Raw genomic sequence first — 25,856 nt, 5'->3', positions numbered from 1 at the left:
CAGAAAAAGCAAAAAGAGGGGGATAGAAGTCAACAAAGACTTGTTTATCTTAATGTTTGGGGTGTATATACACATATTTTCTTTAAACATAATAAGGTTAATAATGGACAATTGAGACATCACGTTAGAATCCCCCTCTATTGATAATGCAAGGTACATTTACAGCATGACTGACTTTGATACATGGTTTTCTTCTTAATATTTATCACTAAGTTCATTTTTGTTAACACTAGAAATTAGAAGATAAGCGGAGATGGTGGAGTCCCAGTACGACAGCTGGATCTTGTATCAGAATTCAAGGCTGTATTTCACACATAGACCATTCTTACCCTACCCTGTACAATCACCCCGGAGAAGTTTTGCAAAGGAAAGCAAACAGAATGGAACGGCTGCCGAAGCCTTTTGTGTATGAGCTGCCGCACTGCTGATAAGGACGTGATTAAATGGAGCCGCTGTTGAATTTCCTCACGGCGCGGCTGGACTCGGTGTTTTCTCACACACGAAGTGCTGCCCCGAGGGCCGGCCCCGGCCCCGAGCTCGGCGCTGCCGCAGCTGTCAGGGCTCCGGCCGCAGCCACAGCGGCATAACCTGCACTTCCCTGGGGACAGAGAAAGGTCTAAGGAACCCAGAAACACTTTACCTCAGAATTCAAGTCTCCCTGCGCCTATGGGCAACTTCTTGTGCCATCCTCGGAGGAAACCTCACGGTTAGCTAAGGTTAAAGCTACGGGATAGCAGCAGGACCTCATAGCCGACCCAGTATAACCACTTCTACCACAAAACCGGTACCGATTTCTACCCGAACTTCTATGTTGACAAATTTAGCTCTTGAGCTCTGCGGGCAGCGGAGCGGCCCCCCAGGCGAGAGGAGCATCAGCCACCTGTGCGGCCGCGGGGGCAACGGGAGGCGGCATGGGCAGCCCGGAGGAACGCGCAGAGCCGGGGCGGCACGGAGGGGCGGGGGTCGGGGCAGCGCGGGGGCTCGGGCGGAGCGCTGGCGGCGGGGGGCGGGGGCGGGGTCCGGCGAGCGGCCCCTCAGGCCGGCGGGGCCCCCCCCGTCCCATCATGCCCCGCGCCGGAGCGCGAGCGGCGCTTTCCCGCGAATTCAGTTCAAAGGCGCGGGGTGGGGGGGCGCGCGCCGAGCGCGCGGACCAACCAAACGCTTCCAGAACCATCCGCGCGTCACGCGGGGGCGGGGCCGATACTGGCCAATGGGGCGGCGCGGCGCCATTCCCGCGGCCAATGGGCGCGCGCGGGGGGCGGGCGCGCGGCGGCGGTCGGGCTCGGCGGCCGCGGCGCTGAGGGGAGCGGGGCGGAGGAGACTTGGCGGAGTTGGAGCGCGGCGCGTCCCCCCCGCCTCACGCACCCGCCCCTCCCGGCCCTGCCCGCCCCGCTCGGTCTCCGTCCAGCCGGGGCCCGCCCGGGGCCACCCCCATGGCTCCTCAGAAGCACGGTGGAGGAGCGGGGCCCAGCTCGGGCTCCGCTGGCGGCGCCGCCGGAGGAGGAGGAGGAGGCGGCGGGTTCGGGGGTTCCGCCGCGGCGGCGGCTCCCGGCGGCAAATCCGGCGGTGCTGCGGGCGGCGGCGGCGGAGGAGGAGGAGGCAGTGGGTACTCGGGCGGCTCCTCGGCCTCCTCGGCAGCGGCGGCGGCGGCAGCGGCGCTGCCCCCGGTGAAGAAGCCGAAGATGGAGCAGATCCAGGCCGACCACGACCTCTTTCTTCAGGCCTTTGAGAGTGAGCACCGGGTCGCCGGAGGAAGTGGGGGCCGGGCCGGCGGAACCGGCCCGGGCCGCCGCGGAAAGGGCGGGAGGAGGAGGGGAGGGCTTTGGGGAGCAGGGGCTTCCGGGGGTAAACACGGTCGGGGGGACGGAGGGGGGGAGCGGGGCCGGGGGAGGCGGGGGCCGGCGGGGCCTGGACGGAAGCGCGGGGAGCGGGGCCGGTGTGCGGGAGGGCGGCGAGAGGCGCCCGGGGCCCGCGGGGCGGAGGGCGGGTGTGAGTGGGTGTGTGTGTGTGTGTGTCCGCGCCCACCGATGAACTTGGTTCTCAGTAGCACTTCCCATCAGGCTTTCGGGGCGGCTGGTTCCCTTCCCTTCTCCAGCAGCCCTTGGAGGCTCTGGGCAATGAGGGGCGAGGGGGCCCTTTCCTCTTTGGCCTCTGCCGTTCGAGCTCGTTTCAGGGGCATGACGCGATTAAGACTTCACTGTACTTGGTTTTTCTTTGTCTGGCAATAATTTTCCTGTAGTCGAGGTTTCGTATTGGAAATTGACCTTTGCGACCCAGGCATCCCCCCTGTGGCAGTTCCAGATAGGAGGGGAATCCCCTTGAATGCACTAGAAAGTTGTTTGTGGAAATCTGGTGTAAAAGCACAGTGGAGAAGTAAACTTAAGTTGTACTAAAAGATTTCTGTGCAGTTGCCAGGCTTTGAACGGAATTTTTAATGCCCTACTTGAAGACATGATCCTGTTTTGGGATTAGTGCTGTCAATGCTCACACTTGCTGTAGACAGTGACAGTGTTGGAGTTTATGGTGTCTCGAATAATGTGTGGCCATTTGAGTCTCAGCCCTTTTAACAACACTCTGTGTTCAGCAAATACTGTGCTGCAAATGGGTCAAGTGGCAAACTTAAGTTCTAAGAGCTTTTCTCAGTGTCAGTGCCCGAGGTGGAAAAAGTTCTTCTGCCCGTGGCGCAGTGTGTCAGATAAGAAAAGCACAGAGCTGTGGAGGTGGGGGTTAGGAGGAAGCTACAGTGTAGATGTACGTATTTATGTACGTATATGTTAACCCTGTAATGCAAATATCATGGGAAAACTGCAGTTAGTAAATACTGTGTTAAAAAAATCCTAACAGTGTACTATTGAATCACGTTCTTCCTGACTGTTTTTGTCCTTTTTCAGGGTCATATGCTAGGAAAAGATAAAAGATTTATTTTAAGCTTTTGCTGAGTAATACAGACTTGTGAAATGTATGTCTCTGCAGGTTGAAGAGTATTTCAGAATTTTTCCACTTGGGAAAACTGAAGTTGAAGCAGCAATGTGTTGCCTTTAAATTAAATTACATCCTTGTGAATGTAGCTTAATGTTTTCATACACTAAGAAATTATAATTATGTCATGGGGGTTTTGAGACTAAAAAACCTGGGATGTGTTTTTCAAAGTTGTGACTACTCCGTATTTTCACTTTGTGGCAAAGTGCACATTTCTTAATTTCTTTCTTTCTTTTACCTTGATTTGAAAAATACAGATTTTATTATGATAATTTGCATTAAGCAGAATTTTACTGGCTTTCATCAGCCTTCTTAAAGGAAATACTGTGATCCTTTTAAGATTTCCTTCTCTATCAATAAAATACCTCTTTAATAATGGGTTCTATGGGGTCTTACGTTCATAACTGTAGAAATAAGGCTTAATAATATCTTTAAAAAGGGGTAAAGGGTATAAAAAGCTGTCCTTTTCTACTTCTGATTGCGGAATTCCACACAATAAAGTTTCCAGCTATTTGAAATAAATGTTTTGCAGTCATATGAAAAGAAAATTGTATATTCTTTAAAAATAAACTTTGTTTTCTTTTTGTGGGAAATGGAGGCAGTGTTACCAGCCTTAGCATGGTCATCAATACATTGACCATTCTTACTTCTCTCCACTTGATGTGTATTACCAAGTCATTTATAAGTTTCTTGCTGATGTTACTTAGTGAAGTTGGCTTTTATTTCAGTTTAAATAGGGTGTATTTCAGCTTAGTTTGGAATTCTTGTTAGAAATAACCTCATCCAGACAAAACCCTTCTTGTCATGATTTAACTGAATTGGTTAAAACTGAACCAAAGGTCCTCTTCTTGTCTGTAGGCAAGTCTTGATCCTTTGAACATTAGTTCTCGGACCTGTTTGAGGTGATGCTGTGCTTTAGCGTCCATTTTGTGAACAGCTGAATTATCTTCCCTCCTTTTGCACTTGGAAACAGTAGCTGCTTTACTAAAAACAACGTTAATTTCCCACCTTAGAATGATCTATAATGGATCATAGTCAACTGGCAGTCCTTATTCTTGTTTCAGTACCTGCTGCAAGTGACCTTGGTACTTGCCAGAACTGTAAAGCAGATACCAAATTGTCTGACTGTGTAAATGTATTGTGCTATTTTGGTATCATAGCAGATGTGTTCATTAAGTTCATGAAGAAAACTTGCATGTATGACCATAGGTTGTGATACGTTGAGGTATTTATTCTGCCCTTTCATGATACAAGGCCTGTAAGAAACACATTTTGTGGAAAGCAAGAGCAGTCAGAGTTGAGTTGTGACCCCAGATTTGTAGTACCTTAAACAAGAAATTGCTTTGTGTTGTAGAGTTGGTGAAGTAACCTTGAATGTAATAACTTGGAGTTACTTGGACGTTGTGACGCTTCACTTAATGACTTTGGTGATAATTGTTTCAAAGTAATCACCATACTAAGTTAGATACTTTTTATCATTATAAGACTGTCTTTCTGGAGGTGTAAGTTACATTGGATAACATGTGTTCCTTTTTCTTAGAACCAACACAGATATACAGATTTCTACGCACCCGAAATCTAATAGCAGTGAGTAATTGGTTTTATCACTCCTTTACTTTGCACTTGTAGAAAATTCTAATTAAAGGATAACCATTGTCTATTTTTTCCCCCCTGCAGCCAATATTTTTGCACAGAACTCTCACTTACATGTCCCACAGAAACTCCCGAACAAATATCAAAAGGTAAAATTGTTTTTGTAAAGTAATCCTAAAATGTTCACCAAGTAGCACAAGTCCAAAAAACAGTGGAGGGTGATGTCCTGTTTTCTTTTTGAAAAACATTAAAATGCATACTTCAGTGTACAGTTGATTTCTGAGACCTAAGAGATTTTTTGCAATGTTAAGTGTATGTGTAGCTTTATCCATGTGACTGCTGTTCATACTGGAAGTGTTCAGATGTGGAAAACTATCTGCAGAATCCTAACTAATTCTCCTATGTTGGTTTTCTCTTTTGGAAGAGAACTTACTAAAAAAAACCAAACAAAACTGTATTACATCCCAACTCTTGTAATCAATGGTGCTTAATCATAATCATATGAAACATTGTATTTTAAACTGTAACCTAACCACTTGTTTTTGAAAAAACCAAAACCCAAATACAAAACTATTGGCTTTGTTAGTTAGTCATGAAAGAATCCAGTAATTATTTCTGTAGTTATTTTAAAAGCTGGAAAATAAAGGAGGTCTGTTTATAGTATTTTACAAGAACTCCAGCAAATACTTTAAAAAGGTTGCTTTGAACTGGATACACCTGAGAGATGGGCTTCAGTTTTGATACTGCAAAGTAGTCATTCCTGTTGTGTGAGGTGGTACAGCTGCCTGTCAGTGGACCTGGAAACATAGAAACACTGCAGAGGGCCAAGTGCAGTGTACATTATTTATTAGCAGAATCACAAGGCCCTTCCAGTTACTTCCCCTTCACTGAAAATCCTTTGTTACAGTTTAGATTTTTTTTTGTAACCTGAACATTTAGTTTAAAATATTTTAGTACCAAAGTTCTTATCTCTTGGAAACAGTTGCTGTGGGACTTAAGTACAACAAATATGCAACAAAATGTAATTATTTAGACAATTCTAATTTAAACTTTGTATTTATATCTAAGGGAAGTAATATCTGCATGATCTGTAGATCAATAGAATTTGCATATTTTTATTTAAATTAGAGGAGCTATTTATGGCATTGTTTGATCTCTTGGATATTGTTTAATGTTCTTGCTATGAGTTTTAATGCCACAATATAACTACTTCTTATGAATCCATAACATACAACTTCAGATACTTAGGACAGGTAATGATCAGGTTTGGGGTTTTTTTTAAAATTGAAGTTGTAGCTTACTTTTTCTTACGAAAGTTACCAAAATGAATTTTTTGCTTATTTTAGAGTGAGTCAGAGCAAAATTCAAAGAAATTATTTTCAGGGTGTCTTGTTTTTTGTGGTTTGGTTTTTCTAACTAGAATGGAACTACAGGAAGTTCTTGCTTATAATTTAGATTAATTTATTATTGATTTAAATGTGTATGTTACTTGAAAGTGTTCTGTTGGATATCTGCTGTACTTGGCTGGGAAGCAAGAGACAATTCTTTGCCTGTGCACTGTTACCCACTGTTCCAAATTCCAGTTGATTCAGCTGCACAAGTAATGCTTGGTTTCTGTTGGAAATGTACTGATTTTTACCAGTTCCCTTAATGTTTTGTGTTAGAACTGTGAGTTTAGCTGTGAGATGTTCTAATAACAGACAGATTACAGCTGTTTCTCTCAATAGTTCTGACAATGCTGACTTACTAAAATCATGCTGGTAATTAGGTCTGGGAAGATCAAGTAAAATGTTTTGGTATGTTTTCTCTATAAAAACACAATAATGCAACAGAAGTGAGCAAGCACAGTTGAAAGGGAAAAAGCCAGAAAGTAATTGTGAAGTGTGTTCCCCCCTGGGTTCTCTCTACCCTTTCCATGCTCAGTTGGTACTGTGGCCCTTCTCTTTCAGCATAGTTAAAACCAGAGAAGTTGTAATTTAAAGGTAGTTTGGACTGAGAGATTGGCAAAAGAGTCTGAACTGCACTTCCTGTGGGGGTTAGCAGGATCCATGTTTGCTGATCTGTGCTGGTAAATACTTACAGATATCCCCAAGATCTGAATCACTATTCTTCATTCAATAGAACTAGTTAAGATCTTGTTTTGGTGAAAAAGAGACTTTAGAAGAGGGAAAAGATCTGAACTAGAGAAGATCATCTTGAGGTTTATATTAAGAAAAATCTGTGTTCCTGGTTTCAGTATAGTGAAAATGTTAGTAGAGTTCTTTTTGCAAAGAGGTCTCTTCTGGAACTGCATCACTATTAGCCTGCTTATGTGGACTATACACGTATATTAATTTATTCCCCTAGAACTCCTAAATGTTGCCATTTTTAAATTGCTGGTAATTATTTTGATTGCCATTTCAGTAAACAGTTTATAAATAAAATATAAAGAACTAATCTCCAAACTTTATAGAACTTACTTAAAGAACAACAGTAACTATAACTCTGCATCTTTTACCTCCGGCTCTATGATAGTCTGAGAAAAATGCCAGACAAATTTATCGCTTGGACGTAGGGAACTAAAACTCCATTTTTATGAGGAAATTATGTTTAATACATGTTTAATACTAAGAAAGTGTTTAGAAAGCCTAGAATGCTTAGATCATAGGAAAATGGTCATAAGGAATAGTTAATGGCCATGTGTCAATCTGGGCTAAAAAGGTATTGAAGTTGTTGCTTATTGGAGAGGTGATGGGCTTTGGTCAGCTGATACTTGATGGAGAGCTGAACTGGGCTTTGTGTCTCTGGGTCTGTCTTCAGGTGTTAGTATATTAGACCAAATGATGGTGTTGGAAAGAAGTTACTAATTGTTAATAAAATTACTTCACATACAGTATTTGGTGACAGTATTCACATACAGTACTTGGATAAAGGAATAATTGGCAAAACAATGGCATGCTATGATGTGACTTCTAATACTTTGCTAATTATTACTTTCCTTGTCTGGAATAAGAGTGGGTGGAGAAAGGAATGCACAAGATGCACATACTTGTTACACAAGTAAATGCTGTCTTGAAAATCCTGAGTGTGAGGAATGGTTATTACAAGAACTTAATTTTGTCTGTTTTGCATGGGAACATGGTAACATAAATAGTAATTTTAAAGGAATTTCTGCTCTTACAAGTTAACTTCAAAGGCAAATGTTTTTTATCAGTTGCTATTTTTAGTTTTTCTGAAAGATTTTTTTATTAGCAGGACTCCCATGTTTTGCCTAACCTGAGTCTGGATTTAGCAAAGGTTGTGCCACTATTCTTTTTTGGATCAATAATGGTCACATGTTAAATACAAGTTGTGTCAGATATTAGTATCTTTTATGGAAGATTGTTAACTTTCCCCCTTCTGGGATCATGTTTGTCTCTTAGCTGGTTTTTGGCTCGTATTCCAGTCATGACATAACTTTGCTCTAAATCTGTTTTAAGCAATTCCTCAGTCTGCAGAAAGCCCTCTAAACTTACTGTTCTGCAGAACAGTGGCTGATTTTGATGAACTGGAGCAAAGTGCACGCAGAGACATTTTTACCTTTGAATCTGAAACTTTTAATGAATTGCTCTGTGCCTAACGTCTCTTGATTTAAAGCTGAGGACAGCAATGGTCATTTTAATAATCCCATGTTTTAGTGTAGGTGAGTCAGTTCTTCAGTCTGTCATATGTGTGAATCTTGGGCTGAGTAGAGCTTTGAATCAGTGATTGTTTATTACACAAATCATAATTGTTTTTCTCCTTGTTATCTGAGTGCAGCCCTGTAGTTTTTGTTGCCCAATGTTGCTGTTTAGTCACCACATGATGTGTAACTCAATCATTCACGAGCATTACATGCTGACTGTGGACAGAGTGACATCAGTGTTTCTTCAGTCAGGATATTTCTGTAGACAAATGCTTCCCACTTCCCCAGAACAGGGTGGTGGTGTTCCCTCTGCAAGAAACCCAGTGTTCGGCAACTGTTTATGATGTTCTTACTCCATTTTTCTAAGGTATAAATGTAAAGGAAAGATGCCGTCAGATTCTTGAGTTGTCACTGTAGTCAGGTGCAATTTTGTGGGCACCTAGAGCCAAGCATTAACTTGCCTTTAATGAAAAATAGAAAGACTGTTCTGTAACGTGTTGAATAACTTCTGCTCATGAGTGAGCTTTATTAAGCAATGAACGTGAAATTGTATGTATGGTAGAACAAGCTGAACATACGAGCATGAACAGACTGATGTCAGAATTACAGAGAGGAATGATTTGAAGTGATTATTCTCTGACATTTTTGTCATTGGTTGTCATCGTTCCCTGTTTCCTGTGAGTGTGCTCCAAAGGTAGCTTCAAAATTCATTGCTCTTTGCATTGTGTCCATTTAATAGAAATGTGTTGAGAAGTGAGGTTTTGGGTTTTTAATTAGGCTTTTAACTCTTTTGTCCTACAAAGTTTTAAGTGTTTTTCATTATTATTATGACCAAGATTAAAATAGTAATGACTGAAGGGCTGTTGCGTCAATTCCTGGTATGTATAAGTGTCACTAAAACAGGAAGATTTTCTTTGACAAAACTGAAATGTGGTTAAACATGTTCATTGCAAGGATTTCAATATGTTGCTGTTAAATGAAACTTCTTATGAGCAGTAGGATTACGTTTACAAGGTCTGGGTTTAATTCCTTGTGTTATTTTTGATAGTGCTTGAGAAGCAGTTGTGTCGCTTATAACATGACCGTGGTACTAGGTCTGAAGAAGTATATATGTGTCTAAAGGGTGTTTCCTGAAGAGAAGGCTAAAATAGTATATATAGACAGTTTTAGATGGAAAACCAAGTCAGAGTTCAGGCTGAATAATTGTTTCTGCTGTTAGTTGTGGGTTATAGTGGCTGTGTAAAACTATTCTTTTTGCTTTTTCCTTGCAGGAAGACATTCAAAGTAGATGACATGTTATCAAAAGTAGAGAAAATGAAGGGAGAACAAGAATCTCACAGGTACTGTCCTGCTGTATATTTATGTGTGTGGGCACAAATGAGCACATGCACGGGCTAAATCAAAAGTACTTTCGACTGATCAAGTGCAAGTGATAAAGAGTTATTACTAGAAGCAAGGCACTTACTGTTTGAAATGTTGCTTCCAGAATCTTAAAATGTGTGTATATATGCTGGTCACTTAACTTGGAGAAAAGCAGTATTGGGATAAACTTTCAATATTTGTTGTGGCAGCTCTTAGAATGTGTATAGAAACTTTAAATAGGTATTTGCCTTAACTTTGTTTTTAAGAGTGTCAGTTGTGTCAGTAACTAATCTGTGTGCATTGGAATTAAAAGTAAAAAAATGAGGTGGATTTGGGAAAATACAACAAAGTTTTATTGCTTGGGGTTTATGTTGTTGTATACTTGCTATTTTTAACCTTTTCCCACAGTGTTTGGAAATCATTAGACTACTGCAGAGGCAGCTGTGCTAGATACAGTGTAGTCTGAAACAAACATAAATTTTGTATTCTAAGAGGTTTTATGGATTTACCATGTATTATTTTTCTTAATTATATTTTGTTCCCTATATTGTTGTTAGTTGCTTTGTTGAAACAACATAGAGTATTGATTTGTGTGTGTTGTTTTTTGTGCTTTCAAAACTATCCAAAATGTGCTTTAGTGTGGAAAAGTAACCTGGATGAATAATGCAGGTTGGTGTAGTTATAGTCCTTTGAATGCTCAAGCTGTTGGGCACTTACATTGATCATCTCAGAGCTCTTGGGAATGTTTGCGTTAAAAAATAAGTGTGGAGTGTCAGGCTGTATCTGCCTGAGAAATGAAGGTGCGCAAAATTGTGTCTGGTGGTGTGGTGGGACAGTTGATGTTTTGTTCAATGTGTATTTCAGAACTACTAAGTGGTTTTGAGACTGTTTTTAATCTAGGTTTATAAATACTTGCTTTAAACTGAAATGTGCTCTGAATTTTGCAATTTGAAGTAAGATGGGTCTATAGTCAGCAGAATAGGTTGTGAAACAAAACAGATGCAATTATTATTTTGATTGCATATGTTATGAATTATATGGACTTGATGTAACTGATAATCTTTATTTCTAAAGATGAAGGTTCCCCCTGCAGATTCTCATTACCAAGATTAAAATACTTGTTGGTTTGGTTTTGTTTTAATCTGTACCAAGCCCATGGTTCAGGGTGAAATTCTAGACAATTTCCACCAAAACTGAACTCTGTTGCTGATGAATGTCCAACAAATGTGTTTACCTGCTTGTGAAGGCAAGATCTCCTGTCTTCAGGCAGTGTTTTTCTACTGTAGTGTTAAATTTTTTTTTTTAACATAGTAAGTCATAGAGTACCCAGAGAGAATGAGTCTGTAAAGAGAAAACTGGTGTTCAATTCTGCATCAACTGCAACTGCTGTATCCAGGCAGTTTCCAAGTTAAAAGGATGGACTGAATCATTAGAGTTCTGTACTGAACATTAGTGAAGTGGTAGCTGTGAGAAGAAAACACTTATTTATTCTAACATTTCCTTTTTTTTTTTTTTTTTTTTTTTTCTTTCCCTATTTAGCTTGTCTGCTCATTTGCAACTTACATTTACTGGCTTCTTCCATAAAAATGGTATGTTTGCCAATTCATTCATTACACTATTAATTTGTATAACACCTTTGAAATTAGTAAAGATACGTGAGGGGAATATTTGAATGTTTTTAATCTCTGGTGTTTGGATGCAGGTTTTAATTTACTTGTTCAGCCTGTCTCATTAGTTATAATTCAGTAGTGCTTTAAAAATGTTGTACTGTAATTGTGATGTTAAGAAGGTAAGCCTTCAGGGTTTTAGTCAGAACAGTGATTTTGAGAAATACTTTGTCATTATCCATTCAAACTGAAATAGACCTTGAGGAAAGTGATTCTTTCCTGAAGAATGTCATTTTCTGGGAGTGTGTCTTTGGTGTTTGAAGTAGCTTTAAAAAACCCCACAGCCATCAAATAGTTGGAAGATTCCATGCTAGTTTAAAATAGAAGTGTAAGAAAAAATTTTGTCAAGTCTAGAAATGAAGGGAAGGCCATGTCAATGATTATAAAAGCCATGGAAATAATAGTTTAGTGACTTCAAGTCATTCCATGGTGTCTTTCAAGCATGTAAGAATTTGCCTCTCAAAATCGGAATATCAGATTTCATCGACCAGAATGAGGAGTTCTATTGCTCTGAGAGCAAAAGCTGTTTGTCCATTAAAATAAAACAGTATTTCTAATTTTTTGGTTGGCGTTGCTGATCACACTGCTGGCAGCAGCTACCTTGAAGATTCCAGGCTCTAGGAAATTTATTGTGCAGTCTCTGAAACCAAGTCTTAGTTTCTAAGACTTTTTTTTCAGGTTCTTTCGAGAGTCCTTTAGCAGCTATTGTGTATATATTTAACTTTGCATAATATTTGAGATTGAAGAGGGATAATTTTGTTTTATTTTCCTATCTGATAGCATCTGGATCTTAAACTCAAATTTCAGGTTTGCAACCTGTAAAGAAAAAAATTGGAAAAAATAATTTGACTCATCTGTAATTAGTGTATTCTGACTGTCCTTAAATCTACCCATAACATTTTTCTCTGTTATAAAACATAGCACACTTGCTCTTTTAAACTTTAGAGATCAGCTATGCCTTTTAATCTGTTAATATGAGAATAATTAGGATATATTCTCAAGTGGAAATTTGTAGTAAGTTTGGGGAGAGTTGAAACTAAGAATGTGGTTAAAGGTCTTTGTACCTGGGAGGTGCCTGTGGTTAAAAAGTAATTACAGATGGATTTATATTGTTGAATAGATCTTCACTTTTTCAGAATTTAAAATACTTTTCTGTTTAGATAAGCCATCACAAAACTCAGAAAATGAACAAAATTCTGTAACTCTGGAAGTACTACTGGTGAAAGTTTGCCACAAGAAACGAAAGGTAAAAATTATTTCACAAACTATTTATATACATTAAAGCAAAATGTTTACCTGCTTCTGGAATATCCAGGTAACATTGCCATATAGTGATGCTGTATAGTTGAAATTAGTCTTTAAATTTAAGAACGAGTGTATTCAAGTTGTTTTCTATTGGATTTTGCACAGCTTTATGAGAAATGAGTTTTAAAAAGCATTTAACGTTGTTGATTGAATTAAGCTTGTAAATCACATCCACTCACTGTGAATTTCAGCCACTTCTGGTTTTACCTCAGTTTTTGTGTGTCACGTCATTAAACTGTTCATTTTGTTGTGATGTCCAGAGGCTTAAGTAAACCAGGCAATCACAAAATCATAAAGTAGTCTATGCCTTTTAGAGTTTAGGAGTAAAAAGGAACAAATTGTAATTGTTTTGAATTCCTCAGTCATCTGCCAACTCTTGTCTCTTTCCTTGCTTTTTCTGTACCTGTGTTTTTTATTTTGATCATTTCAGTTATTGCAGGTTTTAGCTACCATGATTCATAAGCAATTTTATATTTATTTTTAAAGCATCTTTGAATTTGCTTGCAGTTTTAGCTGTGCTTATTTTACATCAGTTGGCAAATTATCTTCCCAACTATGAGAATATGGGAGGCTTAGTAATGCTTTAGGTTTTTACCAGAAAGGGAAAGATTTGCAGTCAGAACTATGTGTTCTTCCCTAAGAATGCTAGGCTGATTTGACATGTTTTTAAGAATTGATGTTGTTTCTAGCCAATTTTGTTAATTGTTATAGTATGGATAAATATGGTGAGATCAGGAGGTGCTGATTGTTATTCCAAATGTTTTGCTTCAAGCTTCATATTTAGGCCATCTTGTCTTGTTTTCCCAATTCTACACAATGTTCGATGATCTCTTTGAGAGGTACTGAATATAATAAATCCCAGATGAGTGCTTCTTTATCTCACAGATAGCACAAAGTGCACTTTGAAATATTGCAAGGAGAAGATAGGAATCCCTTGAAATATATATATGTATCCTAAACATTTAATTTCTTCAGGTAAACAGAATTAAATTAGTATTAGTGACTGTTTAACAATCTAAGTGCCTCATGTTAGTGTTACTTTAATCACATAGAGAAAGATGGCTGCTGCCAGAAGGGGTTATAGAATGCCAATTTTATTTACACTTAAAAATATCTGGGTTTGCATTTAAAATCTGGGATTGCTCCAGATTTTTTTATTTATATCTGTTACAAGGCTTATTTTCAAAAGTTGGCAGAACAAGTACGATTAATAAATGACGTCAATTTAAATAATGTCTTTACTTTGAAGTCTAAAAACCCAAACATTATCTTTCTTGTTTTGCTGCAGGATGTCAGTTGTCCGATAAGACAGGTTCCTACAGGTAAAAAGCAGGTGCCTTTAAACCCAGACCTCAGCCAAATAAAACCAGGCAACTTCCCATCACTTGCAGTTTCCAGCAATGAGTTTGAACCAAGCAACAGCCATATGGTGAAGTCTTACTCATTGTTATTCAGAGTCACTCGCCCAGGAAGGAGAGAATTTAATGGACTGATCAATGGCGAAACTAATGAAAACATTGGTAACTTCAACCTTTAAATCTGCTTTTGCAAGGTTTATCTTGTAAGCATGTATAGAGTCATCTTGATGTGCAGTGTAGGTGACGCTGTGACAAGGGCCAGTAATAACTGAGTGACTGAGCTTTTATTTGTTTGCAGTCTCTTTTTAGGGGCTGAAATTCAGCTGGTAGCTAGAAATTGTGCTTCTGGTTTTTGTAAATTTAACACCAGTTGTTACTAATGTAGTGGTGAAGGTGTGAGGCAGCACTGTTAAAAGGTGAATAGTGCAAGAGAGCCCTGTGGTCACTGAGAGTGTCATTATTCCTCTACCAACACTGACTCACTGTAGGTGCTGTCAGTATCTCTCAGCAAAACTAAATGACAAGCCAATAGAGAAAATACCCCAATAACAAATTTTTAAAAGCTATTTTCTTAATCTTACTGAGATGTGTTACAACACAAATGTTTCAGCCTTGAAAAGTGCATGTAGGATGAAAAACTTTCTCACTATTTTATAGCTACAAGAGGAGGAAGATCAAATCCCAACTTCTTTATGCTGACAGAATAATAGGATGAAACTATAAATACATGAGAACATACCTAAAATATGATTACTGTTAAGCTAAGTGCTCTTTCTATTGCATTGTCCTTCTCTATTGTATGGCACATCTGACACCATCAACAGCCATATTTGTGACTGCATAGAGACTGTTTGATCTTTTGAATCTGTGCTTATATAATGATTGAATACCATATTTCTTATGTGCAGATGTCAATGAGGAGCTTCCAGCTAGAAGAAAAAGAAACTCTTCAAATCGTGAAGATGGGGAAAAGACATTTGTAGCACAAATGACTGTTTTTGATAAAAACAGGTGATATTATTAAAAACAATTCTATTAATCATTAGAAGTTTGTTTGATAATAAACTTAATATGTTCTTTGTTACAGTGTAGGTTGTATTTGGCTGCATTTTAGTTGTTATTTACAGTAAGAACTTCAGCTTGTTATGTTTTTTTTAAAAACCTGCAGGTTTCATAACACATTTTATACTGAAACCCATTCAGTGATTATTGTAAATAATTCCCATCTGTGAACTTGAATATTGTCCTGTTAATTTGCATCTGTTTGTCTGTTCCTTGCCAGTTTTTGGCAGATGTACTTTCTGGGGTTCTGTTAAAGATCAGTGACAGCATAATTTAAAAGAAAAACAAAGAAAAGTTCTCTGAAATACCCTTACTGCTTACATTCTGTTGCGTGCCATAATTTTCTCCATGCCCAGACCATTGCTGATGTAGTCACAGGTCTCATTCTGCCAGCAGCTAGAGAGGACGTAAGTTCTCCATTACTACAGGACAATCAAACAAATTGTTAAAATTGTAACAGGCTTACTCTGTCATGTAGTTTAGTTATTTATTATCATGATACTACTTAAAGTATTTCAAAGAAGGTGGAGTGGGGTGAACTCCTGTGTCAATAGCTCAGAGCACTCCAGATCTAGTTCAAAAGATAAGGACCAGACCATTTCCTGGGTGGACATTTTGGTTGGTTGGTTGGTTGTGCTGCAAAGGATCATAGTGCCAACAGCCAAAATACAGTACAATGAAAATAAGACCTCTTTCCATGGCAAATGCAGGTCTCAGGTAAAGGTAGGTATTTAGATGATTTCTTTATCAATAAAAATGGAGCTTGAAGAAAAAGCTGCTTTAAACCAGTTCCAACTAATTCTGACAAAATGGTTATTTATCCAAATAGGGTTTTAGAAGTATATTTTGAGAAGAGTTTGGGTTTTGAAGAAATATCCTTTTTCTAATATATATCTTAGAAGTCTTGACAATATTTTGTTCTTTTCTATTACTTAATTCTACTGGAGAACTTGAATATGCTAAACACAATAGAAACCATTAGATGGTTTTGTAGTGATGATAAGCAAGGACATTCTCAGACATGCTGTTGTATAAATGAGACTGATTTGCAGCAGAACCAAGTCATGCATTAAAATGTTTATATGTTTGGTTTAGTCTTTAACATTTTTCTTTGTTATGGATGATGTTTGCCTAAGATTCAGACCTAGTCAAATAAATTTGCCTGAAAATACGCCTTTAGGTTCATGGAAATTTAGTTACTGTGAAATAGTGCATTTTAATAGGCAAACAATAAAAAAGAGCTTTTTTGCACATAATGGGTGTTTTGTCTTGACAGACGCTTGCAACTTCTGGATGGGGAATATGAAGTGGCCATGCAGGAAATGGAAGAGTATCCCATTAGCAAGAAAAGAGCAACATGGGAAACGATTCTGGATGGGAAGGTATGGATTGTTTTAGTGGCCAAGAGACCTGTCTTCACAGGAAATAATTCTCTTTGGAATGTATGGACATACATTTTAATTTAGCTCTCAGTTTAGAAAGCTTTGGCTACACTGGATCCTTAATACAAGTAGATGGCAACTACTGTAAGTATGGCAGCTGTTTTCTTTTCAGTGACTTCTGAATTTCTGACCTAGAAAATCAAGCAGTTTAAATGCTATTCTAACAAGTTGGACATATCAAAAAGGAGCAAACTGCAGAATATTTAAAGGGGAAGAAAGAGGAACCCAGACCTTTCACAGGTGTGATCTTATGTACATACCTTAAGAGAATGCTGATAAAATGTAGTGATGAAGAGGATGTATCAGTGTAGGAGGAAGGGTTGAGAAATTGTTGACTGAGGTGAATCAACAGTCAGTGACTCTATGTACTTACATAGTCATGCTCACATGTCCTGGGAGAGTATGAGTTGTAAGTGATTGAAGAGAAGAGGATTCCAGATAGTTGCAGAGTATTTGTATTTCACCATGATCTTATAATTATGAAAAAAGCAGAGATGATCCAAATTATATAGTAAAAGTACAGTTATAGGCTCAATTATCCTGACTAGCCTTTAACTGGATTAAAATAAATTACATCAGTCTACGTTTTGTGAATATTTTCTCATTATTGTTTTTGTGAAGACACTTACTCTCCTGGGTTTTTTTTTTTATTTCCCCCACTCTCCAGCGGTTGCCTCCATTTGAAACATTTTCTCAGGGACCTACGCTTCAGTTTACTCTTCGTTGGACAGGAGACACAAATGATAAGTCTACAGCTCCTATAGCTAAACCTCTTGCAACACGAAATTCTGAAAGCCTCTCTCAAGAAAACAAGCCCAATTCTGTTAAGCCTACTCAGACTATAGGTAAGCAAACTTTGGTTTTGCTGCTGAATAATCATCTGCTTAGCCCTTGTGTGCTTAGGGCTCATTGGTGCAGCTGCTTCAGGTAATTCTCAACAGGAAAAAGCAAAACTGAGTGGACTTTGTTGTATCCTGTATTTTGTAAATTTTTTAAGGTTAAAAACTAAACATCAGGACAATATTGAAGTGATTATATACAATGCTGGTAAATCCTGCTGTGAAATACATTGGGAAAAATCCATCAGTAGGATTTTTGGGATTATCTGGTTTGCCCTACTCACTCCAGTTACTGTTCTGTAAGTTTCTGGATTTATAGGTGCCCTGGTTTCACGCAGAATACAGTTAATTCTCTTCTCAGTGGCTGGTATAGTGATGTGTTTTGGATTTAGGATGAGAATAATTTTGATAACACTGATGTTTTAGTTGTTGCTAAGCAGTGTTTAGACTAAGTCAAGGACTTGGCAGCTTCTCACACCACCCCACCATCAAGGAGGCTGGGGGACACAAGGAGCTGGGAGAAGATACAGCTGGGAAAGCTGACCCAAGCTGTCCAGAGGGATATTCCAGAACGTATATGGAATATATATGTATATGCTCAGTATAGAAACTAGAAGGAAAGTTAGCCTAGATGCCATTTTTATTTTTTCTCACTCCCAGTTGTTTGTGACTTTGGATTAGAACCTGGTGTTGGCAGGTAAAGCTCAAGGACATCTGGAAAACTTAAGTTGTACAGAGAACAAAGGCTGCACCTGTTGTTTCAACAGCTATGAACACATCTAGACTCTGGATTGGCAGCCAGTTCACTTGAGAGTAATCAGCATTTCCAAGCTTGTAACTAGATTGGGACTCAGATTAAGGAATCTTCTAGGTCCCTGTTGTAGAAGTGATTATCTGGAGTGCAGTGGTTCTGTCCCCGGGCTTAGTCTCTGGGGTGTTGCAGTGAGGCACTATTAGTGAAGAGTTGATAGTGCTTCGGAGAACTTGTCCAAAATGGCATTTCAGTCTGAGTTTGGTGAAGTTTTGGAGCTGGAGTACTGACAGCAAGGGAATTACTGTTATGAAAAAAGCACTGCTTTTCCAAATGTAGTTTTTATGCAGTTTTGTTGCAGTAAATGTTGAGAAACGTAATGGTGAGACTTCCTAAGAGTGGTGATTCTTTTAGAGCTTTAGTGTGATAAAAAAGTGAGAGCAAGAAGAATTTTACCCTACCGGTGCAGAAACCAATGTCTAGAATGATCCCTAATATCCTCAGCCAACCTACAGGCGTCTTTCTCTTTGGAAAGAGTACAAGAATATTTAAATAAGACTGATTTCTGTTTCCTGACCCGAGTATTTTACCTGAGCTAGGGACTGCAGACACTTGGGTTTCTTGCATTAGGATGAATGGCTGACAGTGCATACAAACATGAAGTAGTTCCAACAGAACCTGCAAGGTCTTCAAACGTTCGCTGTAGAAATTGTTCTGCTTTCTCTTTTCTTCCTTGTACCAGGCTTCCTTGTGTTTTAGAGTTTCTTGGAGACCTGTATTGTAATTTGTTAGGCAGGTTTTATCCTCAGACTTGCAAAAGAAATGAGAGCTGAGTTAACTAACTCTAGAAGGCGTGTGGTAGTTTACTGTAATAAATGTAGAGACAGTAGGAACGTGGCAAGACTGCATTGCTAATGTAAACCTCGAACCCACTTTTTCTTCTATCGGAAAAGCTAAATATTCCAGTAAATTGATAAAGTTACAGCCAGAGCACCCTTCCCAAATAGTACAGCCAACTCTTACACACAAACATATTGTAATGTGCAGCATTGTAGGGTATTTATTATGGTTCTGCTGTTTGCAATGTCTGAATACCACAAGAGTGAAAACAGTAGGAAACTTCTATCAGAGATTCTGATAAAGACCCAGTACTTTCCCAATGGTACATAAATTTGGTGTTGTCATTTTACTTTGGCATATTTCCCAAGGCAGACCAGTGGAATAAAGACATCAAAGACTTTCTAAATATGGCAGCTTAAACTTTGCTGTAATTACAAAGTTCTGAAAGTAACTGAGCCATGGAATTGGGATTTCTCTGATGTGGTGCAGGCTAAAGAGTCAGACCTTCTGTCTTTTTCATACAGAAAGAAGATAAAATTTCCATTCTTCTCCAAAATACTAAATACAAAATAAGTGCATCTTCTAGAAGTTAGGTTTTCCCATCTTTTTCACAACTCAGAAGCAAGCAGGGTCATTATTTGGTTTCTCTTGAGGGCAGATTTATAAACCTGCTTAGTTATGTGGGGTTTCTCATTGATTGTATGAAATCAAATACTATTACATAGATTAAAGTGTACAGAAGAGATTCAGAAGCAACTGAGCAGTACCATTACACATGCAAATAGTAAGTGTTCAAGGGTTAAAGTTTCAGTTAAATATTTTGTGTGTTTACTTACATTTCTGCTGTCTGTTAAGAGACTGGTGGAACTTCTGAAATCGAATTTAAGTGATGTGTTTGAATGCAGCAGTCTGAAGCAGGGATGGTTTTAATTTCCCAGCCTCACCTGCTTTTAGCAATATATAAAGAATTCTCTGCTTAAATGGAGTAAGAAAAAGGTTACTTTTTACCTGACCATTTTTAAGTTCTTTGAAGGATTCTCCAACACTGGATATAACCTTGTGTTAGAAGTGGGTTTGCCTGTAGGTTTGTGAAGGAAGCTGAGCATCCAGACTTCCTTGCTGCTGGTAGGAGCTACTTATGTCAAAGGACAATTGAGTAGCTTGTTTCCTTCAGCAGCAGTGCTCTTCTCAGAACTTCCATACTTGGGTAAGAAACAATGTTTGTCTGTTCCTCTGCAGCAAAGAAATGTGTGTCTACATGTGGTTTTTTTCAGCTGTGAAAGAATCCTTGCCGACAGACCTTCAAACAAGAAAAGAGAGAGATGTTTTAAATGAACCTCGACAGAAGTTGCGAATATTTTACCAGGTATTGAAAATAATAATTAGAGGGAAAAACTAGAATCTAAATATTGTGTGGAATTAAAATGTTTGCTTGGGAGCTGGGTGGAAATTTCCATTTGCCCTTTTAGAGGATGCCTTAAAGAGTCTTAGATTCACAGACCGAAAGCCATTCCACAGACTACTCTTTCCAGAAGTATTTTAGGAAACTAATCTTCCTGGGGGCACATCTGATGTTCCGAAAGACAAAGGACATTCCTTGTTAGACATCTGGAGGGAGACAGGTGGGTCTCCTATAGGAAAAAAAATTCTTGAAATACCAGTGTTTCAGTACACTGAGCTGATGTAGTGTTCCCAAGATCTAACTATTGCTGTCAAGGTCTCTTGTAATGATGTCCAACTTGGTTTTGAGGGTTGGAAGTTGATGAATGAAACTCATTTGGTGCTAATTCTGCTCTGCCTGTTCCTTTGTTTGCATCAGTTCCTTTACAACAACAACACGAGGCAGCAGACCGAGGCCCGCGATGACTTGCACTGCCCCTGGTGCACACTGAACTGTCGGAAACTCTATAGTTTACTCAAACATCTTAAACTCTGCCACAGCAGATTTATCTTTAATTATGTTGTAAGTAATTTTTTGTAGTTTAGCACTATGAAGCACTGTACAGTCTGTCACAGATACTACAAGTGCAGGGATTCTGTTTCCATCTTAGTAAGTTGTAGGACTGTATCTACAGGTTAGAAGCTGCTTTCTGTGAATGTTTTTGTGTTACGTGGAGGGGAAATATTGTGGGTTTGATTTTCTTTCTTTATATATATAAAAGTGCTGACCACTGGAGGCTGAATTCTGACTGTAGCTACTGCTTTTGCATCAATGTGCTCTTTGATGTGGAAAGCAATGTAATTAGGTTGGAAGTCTCTTGAAGCTCTAGGAAGTTCAGAAGTGTACTTGCTAGCAATCTTTTGCTGATATTTTCCTTAATTTTATAATTAGTTCTGGGTGGTTTTATGTAAAACAGTAAAATAGTACAGAGCAAGGAAGCTTTAGTATAATTTGCTTCTAGAGATTAAAAATTATTTGGGTGTTCTGAAAGGAAACTTGGAGTTATATCAGGTTATTGACAGGTGATATTTAAGGTATTCAGAATTTAAAGGTTACTTGTTTAAACCTCTTGATGCATTGTCATTACTGTCTGAGTATTTGCAATTGTGCTTCAGTATCATCCAAAAGGTGCTCGAATAGACGTGTCCATCAATGAGTGCTACGATGGCTCCTACGCAGGAAACCCCCAGGACATCCATCGCCAGCCCGGCTTCGCCTTCAGCCGCAACGGGCCCGTCAAAAGAACTCCAATCACACACATCCTGGTTTGCAGGTAGGGAGCTGGGAAGCAAGCTCTGTGTGGGGATCACAGAATCAGCTAGGCTGGGAAAGACCTTGGAGATCATCAAGTCCAGCCTATGACCTAACACGATCAACTAATCCATGGCACTGCGTGCCACATCCAGTCTTCTTTAAACACCTCCAGGGACAGTCACTCCACCACTTCCCTGGGCAGCCCATTCCAGTGCCCAACCACTCTTTCTGCAAAGAATTTTTCAGCCTATAAACCAGATTTGTGAATCTGTAGGTGCATATACACAGTGCTAAATTTCACTGTTATGACTAACTAAAATGTAACTGAAGGATGATAATGTCACCCATGATTTTTCTATGTTTTTCCAGATGAGATAGCTATTCATAACAATGTAGCACTCTTTAACTGCTGTACCCTAAATCTTTTCTTCCCCAAAAGGTGAAGTTGGAGGGTTGGGTCATGAGCTGTTGGGTTTTTAATGGGGATTATTTAATTGCTAGAGACTTCCCCCCTCCCAACATTTTTGCAAGCTAGAGCTTAAAATAATTTGTATTAATCACTGACAGTTCTCAGTATTTGCATCTCTGATGTGATGGTGACAGCAGTAATTTCTCCTTTGCCAGGCCAAAGCGCACGAAAGCAAGCATGTCCGAGTTCCTGGAGTCTGAGGACGGAGAGGTGGAGCAGCAGCGGACGTACAGCAGTGGGCACAATCGGCTCTACTTCCACAGCGACACCTGTCTGCCCCTCCGCCCCCAGGAGATGGAGGTGGACAGTGAGGATGAAAAGGACCCAGAATGGCTTCGGGAGAAAACCATTACTGTAATTATTCCATTTGTACTAAAGTTATTTTAAGTGGATTGTGGTTTTTAAAAGATGATCTGCAGTTGTTTTAGGGAACAATGGGGCATATGTTGCAAAATTTCTGCATTTTAAAAGCAGAACATTTTGCTGGAAAACTGTTGATGGAAATAAATGGAATCAAAGTTTGTTTTTTCAAGTATGCCTTCAGTTTGCAAAGTTGGTTCAGTCCCCTTGTGTTCGAACAAGTTTTCGTTGTTTGTGGCTCCTTTTCTCCTTCAAAGAGGAGATGCTGAAATCAGGAGCACACAGTTTGGGCTATTTATAATAAAGATATAATTTATCATCACAAATCTCTACATGAAAAGACATTTTTTAAACTTTTTTGACTGCAGAACCTGAATTTTTTCTATATATTTTTGTGTATAAGTTGAATTTTGGGTATGCTTTCACTACTTGGCAGCAGACATGCAGTTCTGATGGGTGTGTTTGTTTCTTTTCCTATCCTTCCTCCCAATCTCCAGCAAATTGAAGAATTTTCTGATGTTAACGAAGGAGAGAAAGAAGTGATGAAATTATGGAATCTTCATGTTATGAAGCACGGGTATGTTATTCTGCTTAGTTTTGATACAAATAAATTATAGGATACATTTGGTTGATCATTTTGCATTGCAATTCACTAAATACTTAAAATTTAGTTGTCTCAGTTGTTTAGGAAAGGGTCATTAAAGGATAATTTGTAAAGCTTTTCAGAGTTTAAGCTTTTAAAGAAGTTCTTGTGCCTAGTTGCCTTTGGGTTTTGAAAAGAAAAAATACTGGACTCTGTAGTAGCTGCTCTCTGCAGTTACATTGATAAATCATGTTGTAGAGTATCTTTTTGTTTTTGAAGATGTTCTACTTGCGTAATGACAGTTTTCTTATTTGACAGGTTTATTGCTGACAATCAAATGAATCATGCCTGTATGCTGTTTGTTGAAAATTATGGACAAAAAATCATTAAGAAGAACTTGTGTCGAAACTTTATGCTCCACCTGGTCAGCATGCATGACTTTAACCTCATCAGCATCATGTCCATAGACAAAGCTGTGGCTAGGCTCCGAGAGATGCAGCAGAAGTTGGAGAAAGGAGAATCAGCCTCCCCGACGGACGAGGAATCTTCCGAGGAACAAAGTGGGACAGCAAATGGATACAGTGAAAATACCATGAGAGAGAGGATTTCAGAAGTGGAAAGCATCTCAGGTGTCACAAAACAGAGCAAGAAGCAGAAGCTCTGAAGTCAAAAGTCAATTGTCATTCAACGGACAAGCATTGAAGTGACATTCTAGGGTGCATGAGCTCTATAAAGAATTACACACAGAAATACAGAGATTCCAAACAGGCACTGCTGGATGGAAATAAATGATTTCAACAAGGATATTGTTTAAACAGGGTTTTTATTCAGTTACTTATGCAAGTACTACATGTATATTGGTTTTGGTGATGTAATGACAATATTCTAAGAGTCTGAGCATGAAGAGCAATATAAAAATCTTTTTGTAATTTTAGTGTAATTAGTGTCTTAAGAACTTTATGGAATTTACATAATTTAAGTATATGTAAAACCGTTTTTATATTAAGATTTTTGCATCTGTATCTGGCTGTTTTTCCTACCATGAAGTTGTGAAATATTAGGGAAAGGGGATTGGGATACAGTTTCTGCTTTTCTTATTTAGAAATTCTCCAGTTAGCTTTTTGTGAAAATAGCGTCTGACTATTTACAGTTTAACCTTGATCCTTGTATTTGAAATCATTTATCAATTGATCATGTTACAAATCAATTTTTTTTACACTAAAAATTGTCAGAGTTGGCGAACTTAGCACTTCCTTTGTCTTGTGCCTGTTTGGAAAAGATCTTGGCTTTTCACGTTCCAGACACAGTGAAGTACCACCTTGGCTTTTTGAGGTTAACCAGCAGTTTGGGTTTCGTGGATAATTCTGATGTATTGATCGCCCAGTGTACCATTTTAAACTTGAACATTTAGCTCCTTTATATTTTTATTACACATTTACACAGCTACAGAAAGGATTTGGGTGCAGCCCCTCATGTCTGGGGTCGCCCGTCCTGGGGTGCCATGCTAAGGCCAGAGCCTCATGTCCATCTGCAGGCGCTGTGTTGCCAACTTCCCGAGAAGTTCTTGCCTCAGCACAGACTGCAAGGCCAGGCCATGGGTTTAGCTTTGGCTTTCGAGATGCCACTCTTGAGGGAAAAATGCACTGTAAAATTGGACCAGAAAATGTGTTGCACTTCTTATGTAAGTATTCTGTGATGTATTGTATTCAATACAGATACTAAGATGCTGACTAAACTATATTTGAGCAGTTTTGCACTGCTGTTAACACATTTTATGCATACGTTTACAGATTTTTTCCAATGGAAAGTGGTTTCACTACTGGTACAGTATCAGCACCGAAGGGTTTTATTCCAGCAAGCACTGTGGTTGAGTGACATCACCTCAATTTTTTATTATCCTTAAAATATTTCATTTTTCATATTCTTTATTTATAAAGGAACAATGCTGCTGTAAATACAGGTATTTTTTGTTTTTTATTTCATTCCATCACCATGAGATGCAGTTCCCTATTTGTTGAAGGGGTATATAAGCTTTCTAATGGTGTCTTCAGAAATTTATAAAATGTAAATACTGATTTTGATGGTCCTTAAGATGTGTTTAACTGTGAGACTATTTAACTAATGGTGTGGATGTGATTCGTCATCCAGTATTAAGTTCTTAGTCACTGATTTTGTGTACAAAATAGGAAAGAGGGAAAACTGCAGCTTTTCATTACAAACTTCATGAATTGCCAGCTCTCTGAGTTTTAGCAAACTCTAATTATGCCTCTGGATAGTACATCATGCATTTCTCTCTGGCTTTAATTTGCTAAAGCTGTGCACATATGTAAAAAAATAGATTATTTTAGGGGAGAAGTAGTTCTAGAATTATTGCTTATGTCATTTCTTAAGCAGTTATGCTCTTAATGCTTAAAAGAAGGCTAGCATTGTTTGCACAAAAAGTTGGTGATCCCCCCAAAATAGTAATGAAATTACTTCTGTTCAGTAAACTTTGTATGTCATGTCAATTTATAATAAAAGCTGAAAAAATCCCCTTGTTTTCTATTTATAAAGATGCCTTTTCTATTTGTACCTTTGAAGATGCCATGTAAGCTGGTTAAAAAGAATTTGAACGGTACAGTAGATGTAAAAACAAACCCACCCCCCCCAAAAAACCCAAAACAAGTTAAGCTGTTTAAATGAACCATTGTTTTTCATTAAATGTTTTATTTGAAATCAGCTTTTGTACATGAAGTTCAGTAATACAAAATTTGCCATGATGGGTGTCCAGTCATTCCATGTGCAGAGACCTCAAGCAGCACCTCTATAAACTCTTTGCATGACTTTTAAAATTTGGATATGTGTTCTTCCTTTGTCAGATTGTTACAGCTCTATTTAAGGTATCTCCATAAATTTCCAGGGTTTTAGC

The 25,856-nt window shown here is 38.8% G+C and overlaps 1 protein-coding gene across 1 annotated transcript; it reads left to right on the top strand.

The window, feature by feature from the left end:
• Positions 1-1,281: 1,281 nt before the first annotated feature.
• Positions 1,282-25,584, top strand: SUZ12 (SUZ12 polycomb repressive complex 2 subunit). Its single transcript, XM_042032337.1, has 16 exons — positions 1,282-1,731; positions 4,520-4,566; positions 4,657-4,721; positions 9,487-9,555; positions 11,117-11,166; positions 12,405-12,490; positions 13,838-14,069; positions 14,816-14,918; positions 16,246-16,351; positions 17,079-17,256; positions 20,116-20,207; positions 20,661-20,804; positions 21,398-21,555; positions 22,161-22,359; positions 22,863-22,942; positions 23,267-25,584. Exons 1-16 carry the CDS (start codon positions 1,434-1,436, stop codon positions 23,610-23,612), a joined length of 2,253 nt encoding a protein of 750 aa, XP_041888271.1. The 5' UTR covers positions 1,282-1,433; the 3' UTR covers positions 23,613-25,584.
• The last annotated feature ends 272 nt before the right edge of the window (positions 25,585-25,856 follow it).

The sequence above is a fragment of the Corvus kubaryi genome, unplaced genomic scaffold (genome assembly GCF_017639235.1).
Source record: "Corvus kubaryi isolate FWS band 111438036 unplaced genomic scaffold, C.kubaryi_AGA036_p1.0 37353, whole genome shotgun sequence".
Classification (NCBI taxonomy): domain Eukaryota; kingdom Metazoa; phylum Chordata; class Aves; order Passeriformes; family Corvidae; genus Corvus; species Corvus kubaryi.
The sequence above is the reverse complement of the archived record's forward strand: the minus strand, read 5'-3'. Positions and strand labels throughout refer to the sequence as shown.